Below are 17,992 nucleotides of genomic sequence, written 5' to 3'. Positions count from 1 at the left end.
AGGGGCTTGGTTTGGGCCTCAGTTTCCACATCTGTGAAATGGGGAGGAGAGAGCTAATTTGCATGTTAAAGCAATGCGAGATGTGGTTTGATGAGCACTTTGTAGCACATAGTAGGTCCTCAAATTTGCTGTCAGACTGTCTGCCACAGAGCCGGGGGCCCTTGTTGGGCCCAGGCACTGGAGGCACGCGGGCCCTCTTGAGGCTCCACCTGGGGAGGCCCAGGCTTGTCTCCAGGGAGCAAAGCGGATACTGACGCAGCCCCCTCCGCCCCAGCCTGGGAACCACAGCATTCTGGGACGTGGGGACTGCGCCAGGACGGGCCGCCAGCTCCCTCTGCTTCTCGTTAGGACTTGTCACCTCCCCCGCCCGGCCCCTCCCTGTTGGGCAGCAGCACTCCTCACCGTCCTTCTGGGACCATCACGGCCCAGAAAGTCCTGTCAGCTCAGCAGGGTCAAGCCAGGGAAGCTGCGCCTTCCAGAAAGGAGGGGGAAGAGGCCGAGCCTGGACTCTGGACCCGTGAGCCAGGCCCGAGCTGAGCCGCAGATGCTGTCCAGCCACCTGAACCAGGTGGCCTGTGAGCCTTCCATCTGTGAGCAGAGACCGGGTCAGAAGTCTCTCCCGCAGGCAGGTGAGCGTGGCTGGGGAGGGGGGACCCCAGCAGAGACAGGTAGGGCCTGGAATGCCGGGATAAGGAGCTGGCCCTTCCCCTGAGGGCCCGGGGGCCACCGCAGGGCAGGCACTTCCTGCAGGGGCTTGAGGGGGCGGGCCGTGTCCAGAATGATTTCTGGGTGACCGGGATGGGGCAGGGGGCAAGGATGGGTGGAGGTATCTAGGAGGTCACTGGGTACCCAGCCAGGTGCTGGGGCGAGGGCTCCCTCTGTGTGCCCAAGGCCCGTCTCGGATGCTCCCCCGCTCCTCCCAGGTCGCACCTCTGGTCTCCATCCTCGGGGTTCTTCCCTTCCTGGGCGGTCCATGGCCTAAGTGACAGGTCCTCCGTGATTTGCAGGAGTTGGGGGAGGTTTCCAGCGCCCCGAGCGCCCCTTCACGAACGTGATTTGCCAGGAGGGCAGTGTTCTCGGTGACAGTGGTGCCCTGGGCTTGGGGCATGCTGCTGGGTGAGGTGGGCACCCGAGGCTCTGCCTGGCGGGGTCAGGGCCCACTCCTCCAGCAGGCACGGCACGCTCAGGCCACTGGGTTCCTAGGGGCCCTAAAGATGTGTGATTTTAATTTCTTTTAACATCAGAAGAAAAAGTGAAGCTAATAATAGGAATGTTTAGTAATGAGTCAGCCTCCACGGCCCTGGGAGCTCCCGGTTGGTGCTGAGCGAGAGCTTCTGTCCCAGGTACCTGCACGGTGGCCGGCGCTGGGCAGGGTGTGTGAACGGTGCTGAGCGGTGCCCCTGGGGACGCGGGACGTCACGCACCTGGGCGAGTCGGCTGCTCCCTTCCTTCTCACCGCACCGTGTCAGCCCAGCTGAGGCCCGGAGTCTTCCCGGGGCAGCTCCCGGGCTCTGACAGCCGAGGCGAGAGGCGGCTTTGTCGTCCAGGCCGCGAACACAGGCCCCGAGGTCCTGCTGAAGTGGACTAGGAGTTCTGGTCCCTTTGTCCGGACGTAGGAGGCTCGGAGTCTGCGTGCACGTGGCGTCAGCGAGCGGCTGGAGGAGGCTCCCTGGCGAGCTGGGAGGGAGCCACCGTGCCTCCCGTCTTCCTGGGACTTGGACTGCACAGGTGTGTGTGTGTGTGTGTGTGTGTGAGTGTGCAAGTAAGTGTGCATGTGAGTGTGAGTTGAATGGGTATGAATGTGTGAGTCTGATGTATGTGAGCGTGAGTTCAGTGGGGTGGGTGTGTCACACACGGTGATGACTCCCGGATCCTCCCGTCCCTCTCCCGGGGCTGCAGGTCAGCCCAGGCCACAGGACGCATTCCTGGTCACTGTCATTCCCACTGAACCTGCTTTAGTGGCCCCTTCTTTAGAACAGGGGGGTTGACGTCTCAGTGATCTGGTCCTCTGGGCACCCACGGGGAGACCGAGGCCCGGGGTCCTCAGCTCTGACCACCCCCCGCCCCGCCTCCCTCTGAGGCCCTCGGGTGCCCGGTCTGTGGGTCTGAGGAGAGTGGCAGCCGTGACTTCTGCACAGTTTGCTGGGGGCCAGGTGGCTCAAGCCCACAGCAGCGCCCCGTATTTGCAAGTGACCGAGTGTCACCTCTGTGCTGTCCAGAGTCTTTTGCAGACATGCTGGCCAACGACTGAGGTCTCCCTGCCGTGACCTCCCCACCAGGCCTGCCTGCCAGGGCCCCAGGGCCTCCGGGGGCTGCCCTCTCTGCCCAGGGGTCGTCTGACCGTGGGACTGCGTGTGACCCTCCACACAACTCTGGCTCTGGGTGATTTTCTGTACACAAGTGATGCCCTCTGTCCCAGTGACCTCATCTTTCTGCAGCTCCCCTGAACTGTCCAGCTGGCAGGACCCCAGGAGGGCCATCAGGGCCTGAGGACTGTCCACCCACTTCCCTCAGATCCTGGGCAGTAGGCCAGCCTGGGCTTATGTCTCCCACTGCACAGGAGAGGGCTGTGGTCCCCAGTGGAGCGGGGGCTGGGCCAGCCACCTGGTGCCTCCACGGGCTCCTGCCGTGCTGAGCGTCTCCCCAGAGGCCTGTGTCTGACCGCCCAGCTCCCCCTCTGTGCCCACATCATGTGGGCACTAGACGGGGCCGGACACAGACACTACCTCACCAGCCCGGGCCTGCCAGCTGTGGGACCACGGCCATGGCTAGCAGGCCAGTCTAGGAGAGGGGACAGAAGTTCCCGAGTTTGCCTCAAGCAGGCCGTGGACCCAGGTGGGTACATACCGTGCGAGGCTCTGGCTCCTCCTGGGGTGGCGGGCTTGCTGCGTTCACCGGGCAGAGCAGGGAGGCGTCTCTGCTGGGAGCCAGGCGCTGTGGACGACCCTTGACCCCTTGGCCGGTGGTCTCAGAAACCCTTCATAATGACTCTGAGAGGTAGAGACCCCTGTGCCCATTTGACAGGTGGGGCCCGAGAGGTAAAGTGACTAATTCAGGGTCTTACAGCTGGGGGGTCAGGAGGAGTCAAGGCGCCAGAGCCAGGCCTGCCTGGCTCCAGAGCACTTCCCCCAGGCCACATGGCCCTTCTAAGGACAGGAAGGCCCGACGGGCTCCTGGAATCTCACCAATGAGCCTCTGGCTGGGTGCGGAGCTGGGTGGAACCTTCCCATGGTGAGGAGGGTAAGAGGCCACCCCGGGGCTGTTGCTGTTCTGTCCCGGAGGCTGGGCCACCTTTGGCCCCCTTCTCCTCCAAGAACATGATGTAGGGGCCTCAGGGAGCGTTGGGCAGAAAACCTTTCCCTTATCCCCAAGAGGCCCCGGGCCCTGTTTGGGGGTCCGAACCTGGGGACCCAGGGAGCGCCATCTCCATGTGGCCAGCTCTGAAGCAGTGGTGTCCCCATTTGTCCTCTCATGGCCTCCAAGCCAGCACCATCCTGAGTCCGGGCTGGCGTGCAGGCAGGGCTCACTGGGGAGACTTGACCCTGACTCGGGCAGGGTACGGCCTGGGCTCAGTGACAGGAAGGACAGGAAGGGATGGGTGGAATCATGAACCGACTCTGGCAAGAGCACATTTAACCAGGTTCGCTTGTTGGACTAGATGACGGGCAGAGCCAGTCCACTTGGGTAGAAGTCAGGTGGGACCAATGCAGCCCTTCCCAGCCTTGGCACCTGGACATGGGGGCTGCGTAATCCTCCATGCTGGGGCCGTCCTGGGCGCTGCGGATGCTGAGCAGCACCCCTGGCCTCTGCCCACTGATGCCAGCAGCACCCTCTCACTGGGACAATCAGAATGTCAGTGGACATTGCCAGATGTCGCCTGGGGCAACGTTGCCCGGGTGGACAGCCACTGGACTAGAGGACATTCCTGGGGACCTGAGACAGTTCTCTTTCAAATCTGGGGGTGGGCACAAGGTATGTTCACGTTGTGGAAATTCACAAGCTATACATTTATGATACTCTCTGTTCTGTATGTACGTTATAGCCAGCCAAAATTTTATTTAATAAGTTCATTAAAAAAGTTCAAAAAAGGGGCCAGCCCAGTGGCATAGTGGTTAAGTTCGTGTGCTCCGCTTCAGAGGCCTGGGGTTCGTGTGTTCAGATCCTGGGCGCAGACCTACACACGGCTCATCAAAACCATGCTCTGACAGCATCTCACATACAAAGAGGAAGGCTGGCACACATGTTAGCTCAGCAACAATCTTCCTCAGGCAAAAAGAGGAAGATTGGCAACAGATGTTAGCTCATGGCCAGTCTTCCTCACCAGAAAAAAAAAAAAAAAGCATGAAAATAGGATAAAGGACATATCTAAGTTTTCCGGGTCTTCATCAACAGTGAACTCTGAGGGTGTCAACAATGGGATAGAGTCTCAAAAAACCCCCAAAGGAATCAGTCTGAGGCTGCTTTGAAAAAATAGAGAGGTAGGCCAAGGAAAGGCCAGCTGTGAACTCAGCCTGATGGTCAAGCGTTGGTGGATGGGGTTCCCATCGTGACCCCGCACTTTTAGGAGATTCCTGTGCTCTGAGTCTCCCAGGGCCGAGCACACAGTAGGTCTCGGGACCACACTGAGCGTGTGCAGCCTGCACAGTGATAGGGACAGCCAAGTGTGTGCGAGGCGTTTTCTGAGCTTTTCCCTGAACTGCTCCCACGCTCCAGGGAACAGAAGACAAGCGTTTCTGCATTGTTGTTTGGACAGTTAACAGCAAACCTGGACGTGCCCTAGAGGGGCCATGATGGGAGACGGCAGGCACGTGATCGCGTCTCTGCAGATTGGAAAGTTAGGCAGGAATTAACCTCTGTGCTTGGAGAAAGGTTTCATGTTGCACAGTGTGAAGTGGGGAAGCAGGGCTGACATTTACCGACGGCAGGACCTCAATGCCACAAGACACACACAGAAAAGAGACGGGAACATCCAAGAACTAAATGCACACAGAGCTCCCCCATGTTCACGGACAGGAAGCCTCGGTGCTGGCAAGACGTCAGTTTCCTGACGTGATCTGCAGACTCAAAGCGCCCATCAGAAGCCCAGCAAGTGATTCTGTGTCTGTCGATCAGAGGCCGAGGGCACTCACCCCAACGCCGGCAGACGCTGTGGCTGCGTGCTGACATTACCAATGATTTTAATTTTTTCTTCGTGTCTTTATGCAATGAACATATTACTTCGAGCATTAGAAAAGGGAAATAAACTGGTTTTTAAGGACAAATGAAGGAAGAGGAAGAGCAAGCAGAGGGGCCGGGCGGATGAGTTCAGCAGCACAGTCTCTTTGGAGTCGGCTGGAGGGGGCCCAGGGGTATCACTGGCCCTCCCCGGTGCCTGGCAGCCCCTCCTGTCTGAGGACTCGGATGGGAGATAGTCCGGCAGCGAGGTCAGCTCGGGGTTGGCCGGGAATCTGGGCCCCTCTGCATTGCAGTCTGCAGGGGGAGGCCTGGGAAGCAGCCAGTTTCTACGGTCTGGATGGGCCGAGAGGGGATTGTTTCTCCAGCTGGGGTCCTTTCTTTTAAAAGGCCTTTAAAACAAATGATGGAGCCGACACTGTGCGAAACCCAACCGCAGTTCCTCACGGTCAAGCTCCGTCCACAGAGCCTGCAGCAGAAAGGCCCCGCGGAGGCCCCAGGGCAGGTGCAGCCTTGCTCCTCACGCTCTGCTCAGCCTTCACAGCCTGGCTCTGGCGCCATCTCCTCCAGGAGGGCCCCCTGATTTCCTGGGCCCACAGTGCTCCCTCTCTCTCCTGCAGTCCTAATGCACTTGACCTGCCCCATCCCGGGTCCTGGAGCTCTCTCTCCCTTGGCGAAGGCTGCCCTTAGGAAGCCTCAGCAGAGGAGAGGGGAGGGGAGGGAGCGTCAAGGAGTGGGTCCCGGCTGTGGGCACCTGGGGCTCCATCCCAGTGGGGCTCCCTGGGAAAATACATGGAGCCCACCTCGAGTGGCCCCACCGAGGCACGAGGAAGCTGACGCCATCCACAAGTGGCGATCCCTGGCTCCCCGAGGGCCGCTCCTGGGCGTTGCCTCCCCGGCACGTGGGACCTGCCCTGGGCACTGGCTGGCACATCCCAGGCTGGTCCTTTGGCCTGATAGCGCCACAGGCAGACACATAGAGCAGCCCCTGGCTGGAGTGACGGACAGTCGGCAGGTAAGCTGGCTGGGGGCGGCGCTGCCACCCTGCCTGCTCTTGTGTCCTCGGCTGGCTGGGGCCTCTGAGGCTGCACCCCCACGGCCTGCACGGAAGGAGTGTTGGATGCACAGCACGTGCCCGGGATCCAGGGAGGCCGCCCGCCCCTTCCCGGAGCCCTCCCTCCTCGGGCCCAGAGCAAGTATGCGGGAGCTTTGATGAAGAAAACAGGGAGCAAGGAGGGTCCGTGCCAGCTCTGACCCGGTCCTGGAGGCATGACAACATATTCTTTCACTCAACAAGTATTTCTCGTCCGCCCCCTATCTGCCTGGCCCTGAGCCTGAGCCTGCACGGAGGCTGGGAGAGGCTCAGAGACCCCGACCCAAAAGCGGGACCCTCAGACCCTATAAAACAGGCAGAGGCTCAGGGTGGGCCTGGGCCGTGGCTTTGCAGGCAGCGTGCGTGGCGCTCACGGCCTGCCTGGAATCAGACAGACCCAGGCTCACAGTGCAGCTCCGCCACCTTCGTGCTGTGTGGCTTGGGCACACCCCTTCACCTCTCTGAGCGTGTCTCCTCATCTGCAAAAGTGGGAAAAAGAGTCACTTACAGGGTCATCAGAGGGTGGATGACAGCCCGGACATCAAGTGCTCAGAGCGATGCTGTCCCGGTGGTGAGTGGTCAACACGGTGTCACTATGGTAACAGGCTCCCAGCCCAGAATTTGCATCTGAGAGCAAAGGATGCTACGTGCCCACTCCTTCTGAAGGAAGAGCCAGCACTTCTCTGAGGGGCGACTGAGAGGTGATGGAGGGGTGACTGAGGGGTGAGTGAGGGGCGACTGAGAGGTGATGGAGGGGTGACTGAGGGGTGAGTGAGGGGCGACTGAGGGTTGACTGAGGGACACCTGAGGGGTGCTGGACACACCACCTGTACTCATCACCCGCCTTTGATGGATGTGATCCAGAGACTGGGGGGAGGATGGTTAAGAGAGAGCTGGCCCAGAGCTGTGCATCTTCATCCCCAGGTGGGAGGAGAGGGGTGTGCAGCCCCCAGGCCCGGGGAGGAGCTTGGCGAGAACGGCCCGCTTGCAGAGAGCTGGTCCCCCCGAGCCCGCTGGAGGCTGGAGGACACTAAGGTGGGCCCTGGAAAAGTCTGAAGGCCCGAGGCATGCAGGGAGGTGGGATAGGGGCCCTGGGGCTCATAGAGCGCAGTGGGCAGAGTGCCCTGGTTCCAGGGTAGCCACCACAGGGGCCTGCCCAAGCGTCTTCCCGCCGGGGAAGGAGCTGCAGGGAGAGCATCCGGGTGGGCGGCCTGCAGACCACGAGTGGGGAGGCGACAACAGTGCTCCCGAGGTCATCCTTCCCGACGGCAGGATCTGAGCTTGGCCCAGCGAGGGTCTCGGGAGCTGCGGCCCGCAGGATGCTCCCGTGAGCGTGTGGCTTTCTCCAGGGCGGGTTTCCAGGAGCCGAGCTGCTGGGTCAGAGGACGCGGCATTTAAACCTCTAACGGATGCACAGAGCCAAGTGGCCTGCCAGAAGGTCACCCCCCACGGGGTGGGAGTGGCCCGTGTCCCCATGCCCAGGCCTCCTCTAAGCTTTGCCCGGTGACAGTAGAATGGCATCTAGTGGCTATTGTCCCTCACCGTCCCCCATGCCAGGCCTGCCCGCTGCACTGCGTGTTCGAGACCAGCCATGACCATCCTCGGAGCTTCACGGGAAGCGCGCGCCGGGACCACTTTCCTCAGAGGAGCTGTGTGGACCTGCTCCTCGGCCTGCCTGTCGCACATCCTTACAGCCCTCAGGGACAGATATTATTATCCCCATCTTACAGGTGAGGAAACCGAGGCTCGGAGGTGGGTCACTCACCCAAGGCCACACAGCCAGGTGCAGGCCTGACGTCAGTTCCGCTGAGCTGATGGCGCTGCAGACGCAATAGCTGGTGTGGGCTGGGCCACACCGCATGCAGCCAGCGCTGGGCCGGGGATGTTGCCTCCTTCTGGGGACCACCACCTACGGCCTGGGCCGTGAGAGCAAGTTCTCTGACATCTCGTAGCTCCAGTTTCTTCTGGAAAGACTGGATGAGATGCTGTGCACTGAGTGGTTAGCACGTGGCTAGAGACCTAGTCTACGTAACACCGCAGAGCAAAGTACACAAGCCGTTGTCTGTCCTGGGCCTCTTTGTGGGGAAGATGCCTCAACACGAGTTGGGAAGGGCCTTCAGGGCCGGGCTGTCTGCGGGGCCCAGTGCCACAGGGGGACTCTGTGAGACAGGACAAGGGATTTGCTGCCCTCGGGGAGACCTGGGAGGGAAGGGAGTAGTGTGCAGAGAGGAGGCGGAATGGGGTCAAAGGGGAAGGGGGCCCTCCAGCGAAGGTAGGGGTTCCAGGGGAGCCCACCCTCCTGTGGCACAGCAGGGATCTTCGAGGGGGTTACTGCAAGGCTGTGCTGCGCCTCCCTTCCCTTGCTCCCCACAAAGAAGATGGTGATGGTAATGATGATGATGGTGGAGGTGACGCTGCTGCTATTGATGGTGATGGTGATGGTGATGGTGGTGATGGTGATGGTGGTGATGATGGTGATGGTGGTGACGATGGTGGTGACGATGGTGATGGTGATGATGGTGATGGTGACGGTGGTGATGGTGACGGTGATGGTGGTGACGGTGATGGTGGTGACGGTGGTGATGGTGACGGTGGTGATGGTGACGGTGGTGATGGTGACGGTGATGGTGGTGACGGTGATGGTGGTGACGGTGGTGGTGGTGACGGTGGTGGTGGTGACGGTGATGGTGGTGACGGTGATGGTGGTGATGGTGGTGATGGTGATGATGGTGGTGATGGTGATGGTGATGGTGGTGATGGTGGTGATGGTGATGGTGATGATGGTGATGATGGTGGTGATGGTGATGGTGATGGTGATGGTGGTGATGGTGGTGATGGTGGTGATAGTGGTGATGGTGATGGTGATGGTGGTGACGGTGGTGGTGGTGACGGTGGTGGTGGTGACGGTGATGGTGGTGACGGTGATGGTGGTGATGATGGTGATGGTGATGGTGATGGTGGTGATGATGGTGATGGTGACGGTGGTGATGGTGACGGTGGTGATGGTGACGGTGGTGATGGTGACGGTGATGGTGGTGATGGTGATGGTGGTGATGGTGATGGTGATGGTGATGGTGGTGATGATGGTGATGGTGACGGTGGTGATGGTGACGGTGATGGTGGTGACGGTGATGGTGATGGTGGTGATGGTGGTGATGGTGATGGTGGTGATGGTGATGGTGGTGATGATGGTGATGGTGACAGTGGTGATGGTGACGGTGGTGATGGTGACGGTGATGGTGGTGACGGTGATGGTGATGGTGGTGATGGTGGTGATGGTGATGGTGGTGATGGTGATGGTGGTGATGATGGTGATGGTGACGGTGGTGATGGTGACGGTGGTGATGGTGATGGTGATGGTGGTGATGATGGTGATGGTGATGGTGGTGATGGTGATGGTGATGGTGATGGTGGTGATGATGGTGATGGTGATGGTGACGATGGTGATGGTGGTGATGATGGTGATGGTGATGGTGACGATGGTGATGGTGGTGATGATGGTGATGGTGATGGTGATGGTGACGGTGATGGTGGTGACGGTGATGGTGATGGTGGTGATGGTGGTGATGGTGATGGTGATGATGGTGATGATGGTGGTGATGGTGATGGTGATGGTGATGGTGGTGATGGTGGTGATGGTGGTGATAGTGGTGATGGTGATGGTGATGATGGTGATGGTGGTGATGGTGATGGTGATGATGGTGATGGTGGTGATGGTGATGGTGATGATGACGATGGTGGTGGTGGTGATGATATGATGTGATGATGCTGTTGATGGCAGTGGTGATGCTCCTGCTGTGATGATGATGGTGATAGTGATGGTGTGATGCTGCTGATGATAGTGAAGATGATGATGATGATATAGTGGTGATGCTGATGATGGAAAAATTTGGTGATGGTGATGGTTATGATGGGGATGAGGAGGAGAAGGAGGATTATGATGGTGGTGATGGTGACAATGATGGTGATGATGGGGATGCTGATGATGATGAAGCCTGCTAATATTTTGGGATCACTTATTAAGTGCCAGGCAGAGTTTTAATTTTGCTTGACCTGGATTATCCCACGTAATCCTAACGAAACCTCTGGAATACACACCGTTACTGTTCCCAGCATGAGTCCCATGCCCAGGTTGCTCCAGGTGAAAGAGCTGCTCATGTGGGCATGGGAGTCCAAGGGCAGCAAGAGAGGGGGTGCCTGGATATGCTGAGCCTCACAACCACCCCTATGGGCAAGGTTCGCTGTTCAGCTTCCTAGGTGCTAAAACTGAGGCCCAGGGAGGGAGAGCGACTTGCCTGAGGTCACACAGCTGGGGATGACAGAGACAAGGGGGGAGCTCAGGTAGGCTGGAACTCAAAGCTTTCACTAAGAATCTAGGCCAAGTGCTAGGAAGGGGAGGATGACTCAGCCAGGCCTGGTCCTGTCCTCGAGGAGCTCACAGTCTCATGGGAGAGACAGGCAGGTGAGCTGATGGCAAGAGAGGAGCAAGGAGACCACTCCAGCCAAAGGTCAGGAGGGCTTCCCAGAGGAGGCAACATGTGGGCCGGGGGAGAAAGGAAAAAAGCTCAGACGGCGGGCCCAGGAAGGCCAGCAGGCAGGGTCTAGTAGGGGCTCCCCTCAGCAGAGGCCCCGGCCTGAGCCCCCAAACCTGCAGCTGGCTATGCAGAGCACCCGCCTCGGCAGCCTCCTCTCCCAGAGCTATTTTTAGACCCGATTCAGCTCTAAACGCAAGCACACTGTCAAGACGGCGGCCAACTTGGACCCCGTCCCTGAGCAGGCCCTCTCTGGAACCCAGAATAGAAAATAGCTCCACTTGTGGATGACATGGACTGCTGGCGGAGCCCTCGTCTTTCCGTGGACCGAGGCCAGATCACGGCTTAGCCTTTGGAGGACCCGACACATGGATGCTCCCTACCCAAATACAGGATAAAAATGCGTGCAGAATTGTGTTGCACTTAATCTCATAAAAAGGCAGTTTTCTCTGGGGCAGAGCACAGTGCCAGCAGACCGCAGAGAGAGCGTGCAGGGGCCACTCACTCATGTGAGTGTGCTCGACGCGGTTTCTCCTGGTTATCAATACTTTTCTAAGGTGGAAAGCCACTGGATGTGGGAGCTGACCATCTCAGTGATACAAAAATCGTCACAGCCCCAAGTTATTTATCCCACTCTCACAGGTGCCAGCGCCATGCCGAGTAATTTACCTGCTTCCTCTCTCAATCCACGTAACCACCCCACGAGATGGACACATTGTTATCCCATTTCACAGATAAGAAAGTTGAGGCCCAGAGAGGTAAGTTATTTGCTCCACCAGCCAGTAAGTAGGAGGTTTGGGATTGGAATTTAAGTCTGTCGAACCCCAGAGACCCCAGGCTTAATGTCTCCATGACGCTGTTTCTCTGTCTTGGGTCACTCCCTCTTCCTCTTCATCCCCAAAGGCCAGCTCAGAGGTCACCTCCTCCAGGAAGCGTGTCCTCTTGCCAGGCCAGGTTGGATGCTTTTTCTCTCAGAGCAGTGGCCGCACTGGGACACATTCTCCACCAGCCCGAGAGCCCCTTGAGGCCGAGGACGGTGTGCGGTCACCTCTGTTACCTCCCACCGGCCCAACAGCTCACTCAGGAGAGGTTTGAGGATGTGTGAACGAGTGAAGCTTTTCTAAAGGGAGGGAAACTGAGGCCCAAGGGAGGGCTGGCAGGCGGGACAGTGTACTGGTCAGGGTCCCAGAGTCCAGGGTCAGAGTGACCTGGATTGAATTCACACCGGCCAGGTTTTAGACCCCTGCTGAGGAGCCCGAGTTCTTTGTGCACATTAGGAGGATGGCCGTGCCCCCGGCCCCGGTTACCGGAGCGTCAGGCTGAAGACCAGGCGGCTCGCGGCCTCGGCCCACGGCTTGTGCCGGTCAGGGATCCGCAAAGGACTGCTCCTGTCGCTATCAAACCCAGACCCCAATTCCGCACCAACTGAGGGAAAAACCGACCGATCTCCTTGTTTCATCTACATAAAGGCTGTGCCCACGTGCCCAGTGGGCGATTTTTTTTCACTTTTTAAAACTGGGGTAAAATACACATAACATAAAATTTACCACCTTAACTGTATTTCTGTGTCCCGTTCAGCTGCATTAAGTACATTCGCATTGCTGTGCACCCGTCACCCCATCCATCCCCATAACTCTTTCACTTTCCCAAACGGGAAACTCCGTCCCCGTCAAACATGAGCTCCTCCTTCCTCTCCCCAGCCCCTGACGCCCGTCGTCCTGCCGTCCGTCTCTGCATTTGACCCCTCTGGGGACCTCATGTCAGTGGAATCCTGTGGGCCTTGTCCATCTGTGACTGGCTCCCGTCCCTGAGCACAGTGTCCTCCAGGCCCATCCTGGAGGCAGGTGACCGGATCCCTTCCCCTTGAAGGCTGAGCGCGGCTCTGTGTCTTCTTGTGTATCCGTTCCTCCATCGAGGGGCACGTGAGTTGTTTCCAGGATGCAATTTCATGCGTCTGTCATGGACTCTATCAGCTGACCAGGGGGAAATCTGTGAAAAGGTTGTGACGAGTGACTTCAGAGAGTCAGTAACCTTGCTGAGCACCTGCCCTGGGGGCACGTGCGCCCTCAGAGCTGCATGCACTGCACAGGTGGAGGCCCCGCGGAGGCAACAGTGTGCAAGTCCTGGGCGTGCATGTGTGCACAGACTCACACAGGCACACGGATGTGGATGGAGCGTGCACAGGTGTCTACGTAAGCGGACACACGGAGCCGGACAGATGGGTGGGCGAGCTAGGCAGCTGCTGGGGGCGCCAGGCCACAGGACGTGTTGCAGCTCCGCTGGGGAGGAAGCATCAAGAAAATCGTGTGTATCGGAGCTCTCCGAGGGCAGACCCGCGTGTGTGGAAGGAAGCCGCTGTGCGCGTGCTGGGGGAGTGAGAGCCTCGAGGGCAGTGGGGGCGAAGTCCTCTACAGGGCCAGGCGGGAAGGGTTCTAGACCTCGCAGGCCACTTACGGCCTCCACCAGTGCTCCCACTCCTCCTCCTGCTTCTTCTTCCTCCTCCTGCTCCTCTTCCTCCTTCTCTTTCTCCTCCTGCTCCTTCTTTCTCATCTTCCTCCTCTTTCCTCCTCCTCCAAAACAACAAATACATAGAGAGCTTAAAAGCCTCCAGAGAGAAAGACCACTGACCCTCAGAGGAGCAACCACCACACTGAGAACCCGCGGCCCCGCGGCACCGACAGAGCCCACAGCACAGCCGACTGTGTGCGCCACACCTCAGGGCCGGGGCTGCCCACGGAGTGTGGGGGGATCCGTGTGTTTAAAACAAGCAGCTCTGAAAGAACGCGTCGAATGCTATTGCGCGGCAGGCCCCGGGGAGGTTCATAGTTTAATTATATTTCCTGTTCTTTGCTGTCTGCTTGAAATATTTCATAATTTGAAATTTTTCAAGTTAAAAATATGAGCAAAGCAAAAAGTTTTAAAACGTAGGTTTTAAGGGCTGCCACATCCCTAACCGACGGCAGCAGCTCCTGTGTCTGTCTGTCCCGGGATGTGTCAGTGTGCCGTGGATGGGCGGGTGCCCACACACCAGCCTCCTCATCACCGTCCCAGGCACGCTGGCCGTGACCTGTCACTCCGCCCTCACCCAGGACACATGGGAGGCGGTGCATCCTGGAGGACCCTGGGCCGGTGACAAGGGTGGAGGATAAAGGCCCACCTCGGCCCCTCGGGTGGGCGGGGCGGCCCAGTGTCTGGCCCATCTCCCAGGGCTCCGGGTCATGGTGCCCAGGGCCGCAGCAGGAGCAGGCCCACTGGCCCTCGGCGGGCTCTGTGTCCCATCTCAGTGCCCCATGGCAGCAGGGCCCCGGGGGTCGCAGCCCGTGAAACCAGCAGCCCCCTGCCTGTCTCAGGGTCAGGCTCCGGGTGCTGCAGACACGTGGAGGCAGGTGGAGGATAAACGCCACCAGGAGGCACCTAGCCCTCACCGTCCCCAGGTCTCTGCACAAAATTCCATGAGACGGTATTTGTGTCCACACCTGTTCAGGCAACAGGAACTTCAGTGCCGGCATCTGACAAGTGCGTCAGTACTGACGAGGATAAGCAGGAAAGAGGGTCACAGGGGGATGGAACTCAGAGGGGACAGAACACCAAGGGACGGGACTCCGAGGGGACAGGACTCTGAGTGGACGGGACTCCGACGGGGCAGGACTCCGAGGGGACGGGACTCTGAGGGATGGGACTCCGAGGGGACAGGACTCCAACGGGGCGGGACTCTGAGGGGACGGGACTCCGAAGGGATGGGACTCCGAGGGGACGGAACTCCAAGGGGACGTGACTCTGAGGGGACGGGACTCCGAGTGGACGGGACTCCGACGGGGTGGGACTCCGAGGGGACGGGACTCTGTGGGACGGGACTCTGAGGGGACGGAATTCCGAGGGGACGGAACCCCGAGGGGACGGGACTCTGAGGGGACGGGACTCTGAGGGATGGAACACCGAGGAGATGGGACTCCGAGGGGACGGGACTCCGAGGGGATGGGACTCCAAGGAATGGAACACCGAGGGGACGGGACTCTGAGGGGACGGGACTCCTAGGGATGGGACTCCGAGGGGACGGGACTCCCAGTGGACGGGACTCCGAGGGGATGGAACACCGAGGGGACGGGACTCTGAGGGGACGGGACTCCGAGGGGACGGGACTCTGAGGGGACGGGACTCCGAGGGGACGGGACTCTGAGGGGACGTGACTCTGAGGGGACGGGACTCTGAAGGGACGGGACTCTGAGGGGACGGGACTCTGAGGGGACGGAACACCGAGGGGACAGGACTCAGAGTGGATGGAACTCCAAGGGGACGTGACTCTGAGGGGACGGGACTCCGAAGGGACGGGACTCTGAGGGATGGAACACCGAGGGGACAGGACTCTGAGGGGATGGGACTCCGAGGGGACGGAACTCTGAGGGGACGGGACTCTGAGGGGACGGAACATAGAGGGACGGAACTCAGAGGATGCCAGACACTGAGAATCCCGATGGGATGGTGGGACCAGCAGGGTTTGCTAGAATCCGCCCGACCTCCTGAAGCCCAGCAGCAGGCCGGGCCCTTGTCCTTGAAGCGTGGAGGAGGCCACGTGTGCGGGAGGAGGGGCCGGTGTCTGGGCAGGAAGGTGGCACAGCCCCAGTTGGGATGCCACATCCCTGGGCTGACTGTTCAATGATTACACATCGCATCTCTAGCATTTGAGACCCCCAGGGCCCCAGGGGCTGAGTGCAGAGCGGGGGCGTTCAGGTCAGAACGTCGGGTGGGATGAGCACAGACGCAAAGCTTCCTCGTGGCTGTGTCACCTGCTGCAGGTAGGTCTGACCTGGAGGCAAGGTGGACACAGGACAGACTCACTCTTCAGCACCCCTGGGTTTTGGGTCAGGGACATTCTGTTTCTCTAAAGGGTGGTTTTTTCTCTTTTATTTCAGCGAAGGAAACATACACGAAGGCCTTGCCGGCCCCTGGACTGGGGCGACCCGTGGTTTGTGGAGGTCTTCGCCTGCATGGTCCTTTGTCAGGAGGTCAGCTCAGAGCTCAGCCCTGCAGGTGGTACGTCCCCCGTCCTGCGAGTGCATTTGCATGTGGTGAGGGATAAGCTGTGCCCAAGCTTTGCCCCCCAGAGACCCAGAGGTATCCCACCAAGGCCAAAGGGACGCTGTCCCCAGCCCTGCCGAGGCCAGGAACTCCAGGGAAGCTGTCGGCCGCAGAGCATCAAGGAGCAGTGCAGGTCGTTTGGAGGGTTCGTCTTCTGAACCAGGAGCAGGGGCACGGCTGCTCTGGGGTGTCCCCTCTGAGCTGGACACTCAGACGTGTGATGCATTACGTCACATCACAGGCTGGCTACCTCTAGATCGTGTCGTTCATATTCGAGGTCAGAGAGTTTTTGTATGCCGGTGACTGTCACTTCCTGGGAAATGGCGGTAAAGCATCTTGAGGAATGGGAAGCGTTTTCTAACTTCACCAACACACGCTTCAGGCTAGAAGCGGGGAGGTCAGGCAATTGTTGTCGCAGCTCTGTGAGATGCAGATTAAAAGCTCCATTGTACAGATAGGGAAACTGAGGCTCAGAGAGTTTACCAAGCTTGACAGAACCAGGATTTGGACCCAGGTCTTACCAGAGGAGTCTATGCTCCTTCTCTGTGCCAAGCCTTCCTCCATGGCCTCGTGTCACGGCCTGGGGAGAGGGGCCACAGTGAGAAATCTAGAAACAAAACGAAAGACATTCTTAAGACGTCAGACCAGGTGTGTGCGTCTGCCTCCCTCTCTGTTCCCGGTCCCACTGAAATGACAGCAGAGAGGCACAAGGAGAAAAACTCAAAAAGCTGTTCAGGCCTGAACAGGGCCTACAAACCACTGAAGCTCCTGGAAAGTTTCTGGGGGACAAATAGCTGGGAGCAGAGGGGGCCCCAGCTGATAGAACTGGCTAAAGGAAGACTCCAGACGCTAGGGGAACCACCTGCAGGGCCGCCCAGGGTTTGCGGGTGTGGAGCGTGCGGCGAGAAGAGGCAGAGAGAACAGGAGCTGAGCTTGAGTCCTATTTGCAGGTGAGCCGAGCCTGGTGGCGGAGAACGGCTCTCTAGTCCTCTGTAGACGCCAGGTCTCCTGGGGGTGGTGGGGGGTGGCCCTCTTCCTGTCATCGTTTGGACAGGATGGCAGCCTCCCCGCCCCCCCGCCCCCGCCCCCGCCCACCCGAGTGAGGCCCCGGCACCTACGGATCACAGGCAGCTTCTCTCTCAGCAGACAGGCTGGACACATCAGAGGAAACCCACACTGTCCTACGGTACTTAGTTAATTAGCCACGCCCCTAAGTGATACGTCCCAGGCACAAACAAGGACAGGCTGGCCCCAGAGGAGAAGCAGCGGCAGCCAGCGAGGACCAAATCAAATATCCAATGGAAAGGATCGACAAAGCCAAATCAGCGGGGAGGCTGAGGGGGCCAACAGCCGACTCCAGAGACAGCAGAGTCTTCTCTGTCCAGACAGTTGACTGACAGCAGGCTGATCACTGTCCCAGAGAGATTTGCATCCATAACAAAAGAAGAGGTTAGCACATACAAAGGAAGCAGTCTGAGAACAAGACAGTTTGTGGACAAATTAAACAGAATAAATAGAAGGAAATCTTCCTGAATTTATATAGCCAAAGAAATGGGAAGCTGGGAGCAATGAAGAGGTAACAGCTAATAGCATATTCCGAGTGCACGTCGGATGCCAGGCACCGCTGTCAGCGCTTTAGTATTTAATCCCCAGATGGCAGTACGATTATCTCCATTTTCAGATGAGGAAACTGAGGAAGGAGAAGTTAAGTAAACTGGCCGTGGCCACCCAGCTAGAAAGTTGCAGAGCTGAAATCAAGTGCGGGTAGTCTGATCCTGGATGCTGTGCTCTACACACAATGCTATATTGCTTCTGGAACAACCCAGGAAGGCAACATCTGCCTAACAAGAGTTCCAGAAGAAAACAACCGGGATGATACAGCCAGAGCCGTGCCAGAGGGAAGTTTACACCTTTAAGAGCATATGCTAAAAAAGAAGAGAGGCCGATTAAACCCAAAGAAGGAAGTAGAAGAAAAGAACTAACGAAGGTAAGAGCAGAAAGTAGTGACATAGAAAACAAATATCCAATGGAAAGGATCAACAAAGCCAAATCTTCTTCTTGTTGTTTTGAGGAAGATTAGCCCTGAGCTAACATCTGCTGCCAATCCTCCTCTTTTTGC

At 58.6% G+C, this 17,992-nt stretch overlaps 1 protein-coding gene across 4 annotated transcripts; it reads left to right on the top strand.

Moving 5' to 3' along the window:
• Positions 1 to 284: 284 nt before the first annotated feature.
• Positions 285 to 12,357, top strand: LOC111772978 (uncharacterized). Of its 4 annotated transcripts, XR_002807194.2 has the most exons (6): positions 287 to 629; positions 1,344 to 1,728; positions 7,190 to 7,300; positions 7,823 to 7,995; positions 11,440 to 11,555; positions 12,075 to 12,357. XR_002807194.2 is itself a non-coding variant. In XM_070262809.1 (2 exons), exon 1 carries the CDS (start codon positions 8,644 to 8,646, stop codon positions 10,021 to 10,023), a length of 1,380 nt encoding a protein of 459 aa, XP_070118910.1. In that variant the 5' UTR covers positions 8,509 to 8,643; the 3' UTR covers positions 10,024 to 11,555; positions 12,075 to 12,357. The 4 variants fall into 4 exon arrangements, 1 of the variants encoding a protein (XP_070118910.1); XR_011437265.1 differs by lacking the exon at positions 7,190 to 7,300 and having other exon boundaries at positions 295 to 629; positions 12,075 to 12,356; XR_011437266.1 differs by lacking the exons at positions 1,344 to 1,728; positions 7,190 to 7,300 and having other exon boundaries at positions 285 to 629.
• Positions 12,358 to 17,992: the final 5,635 nt, after the last annotated feature.

The sequence above is a fragment of the Equus caballus genome, chromosome 3 (genome assembly GCF_041296265.1).
Source record: "Equus caballus isolate H_3958 breed thoroughbred chromosome 3, TB-T2T, whole genome shotgun sequence".
Classification (NCBI taxonomy): domain Eukaryota; kingdom Metazoa; phylum Chordata; class Mammalia; order Perissodactyla; family Equidae; genus Equus; species Equus caballus.
Note: the sequence above shows the minus strand (reverse complement) of the source record. Positions and strands in the feature narration are given on the sequence as shown.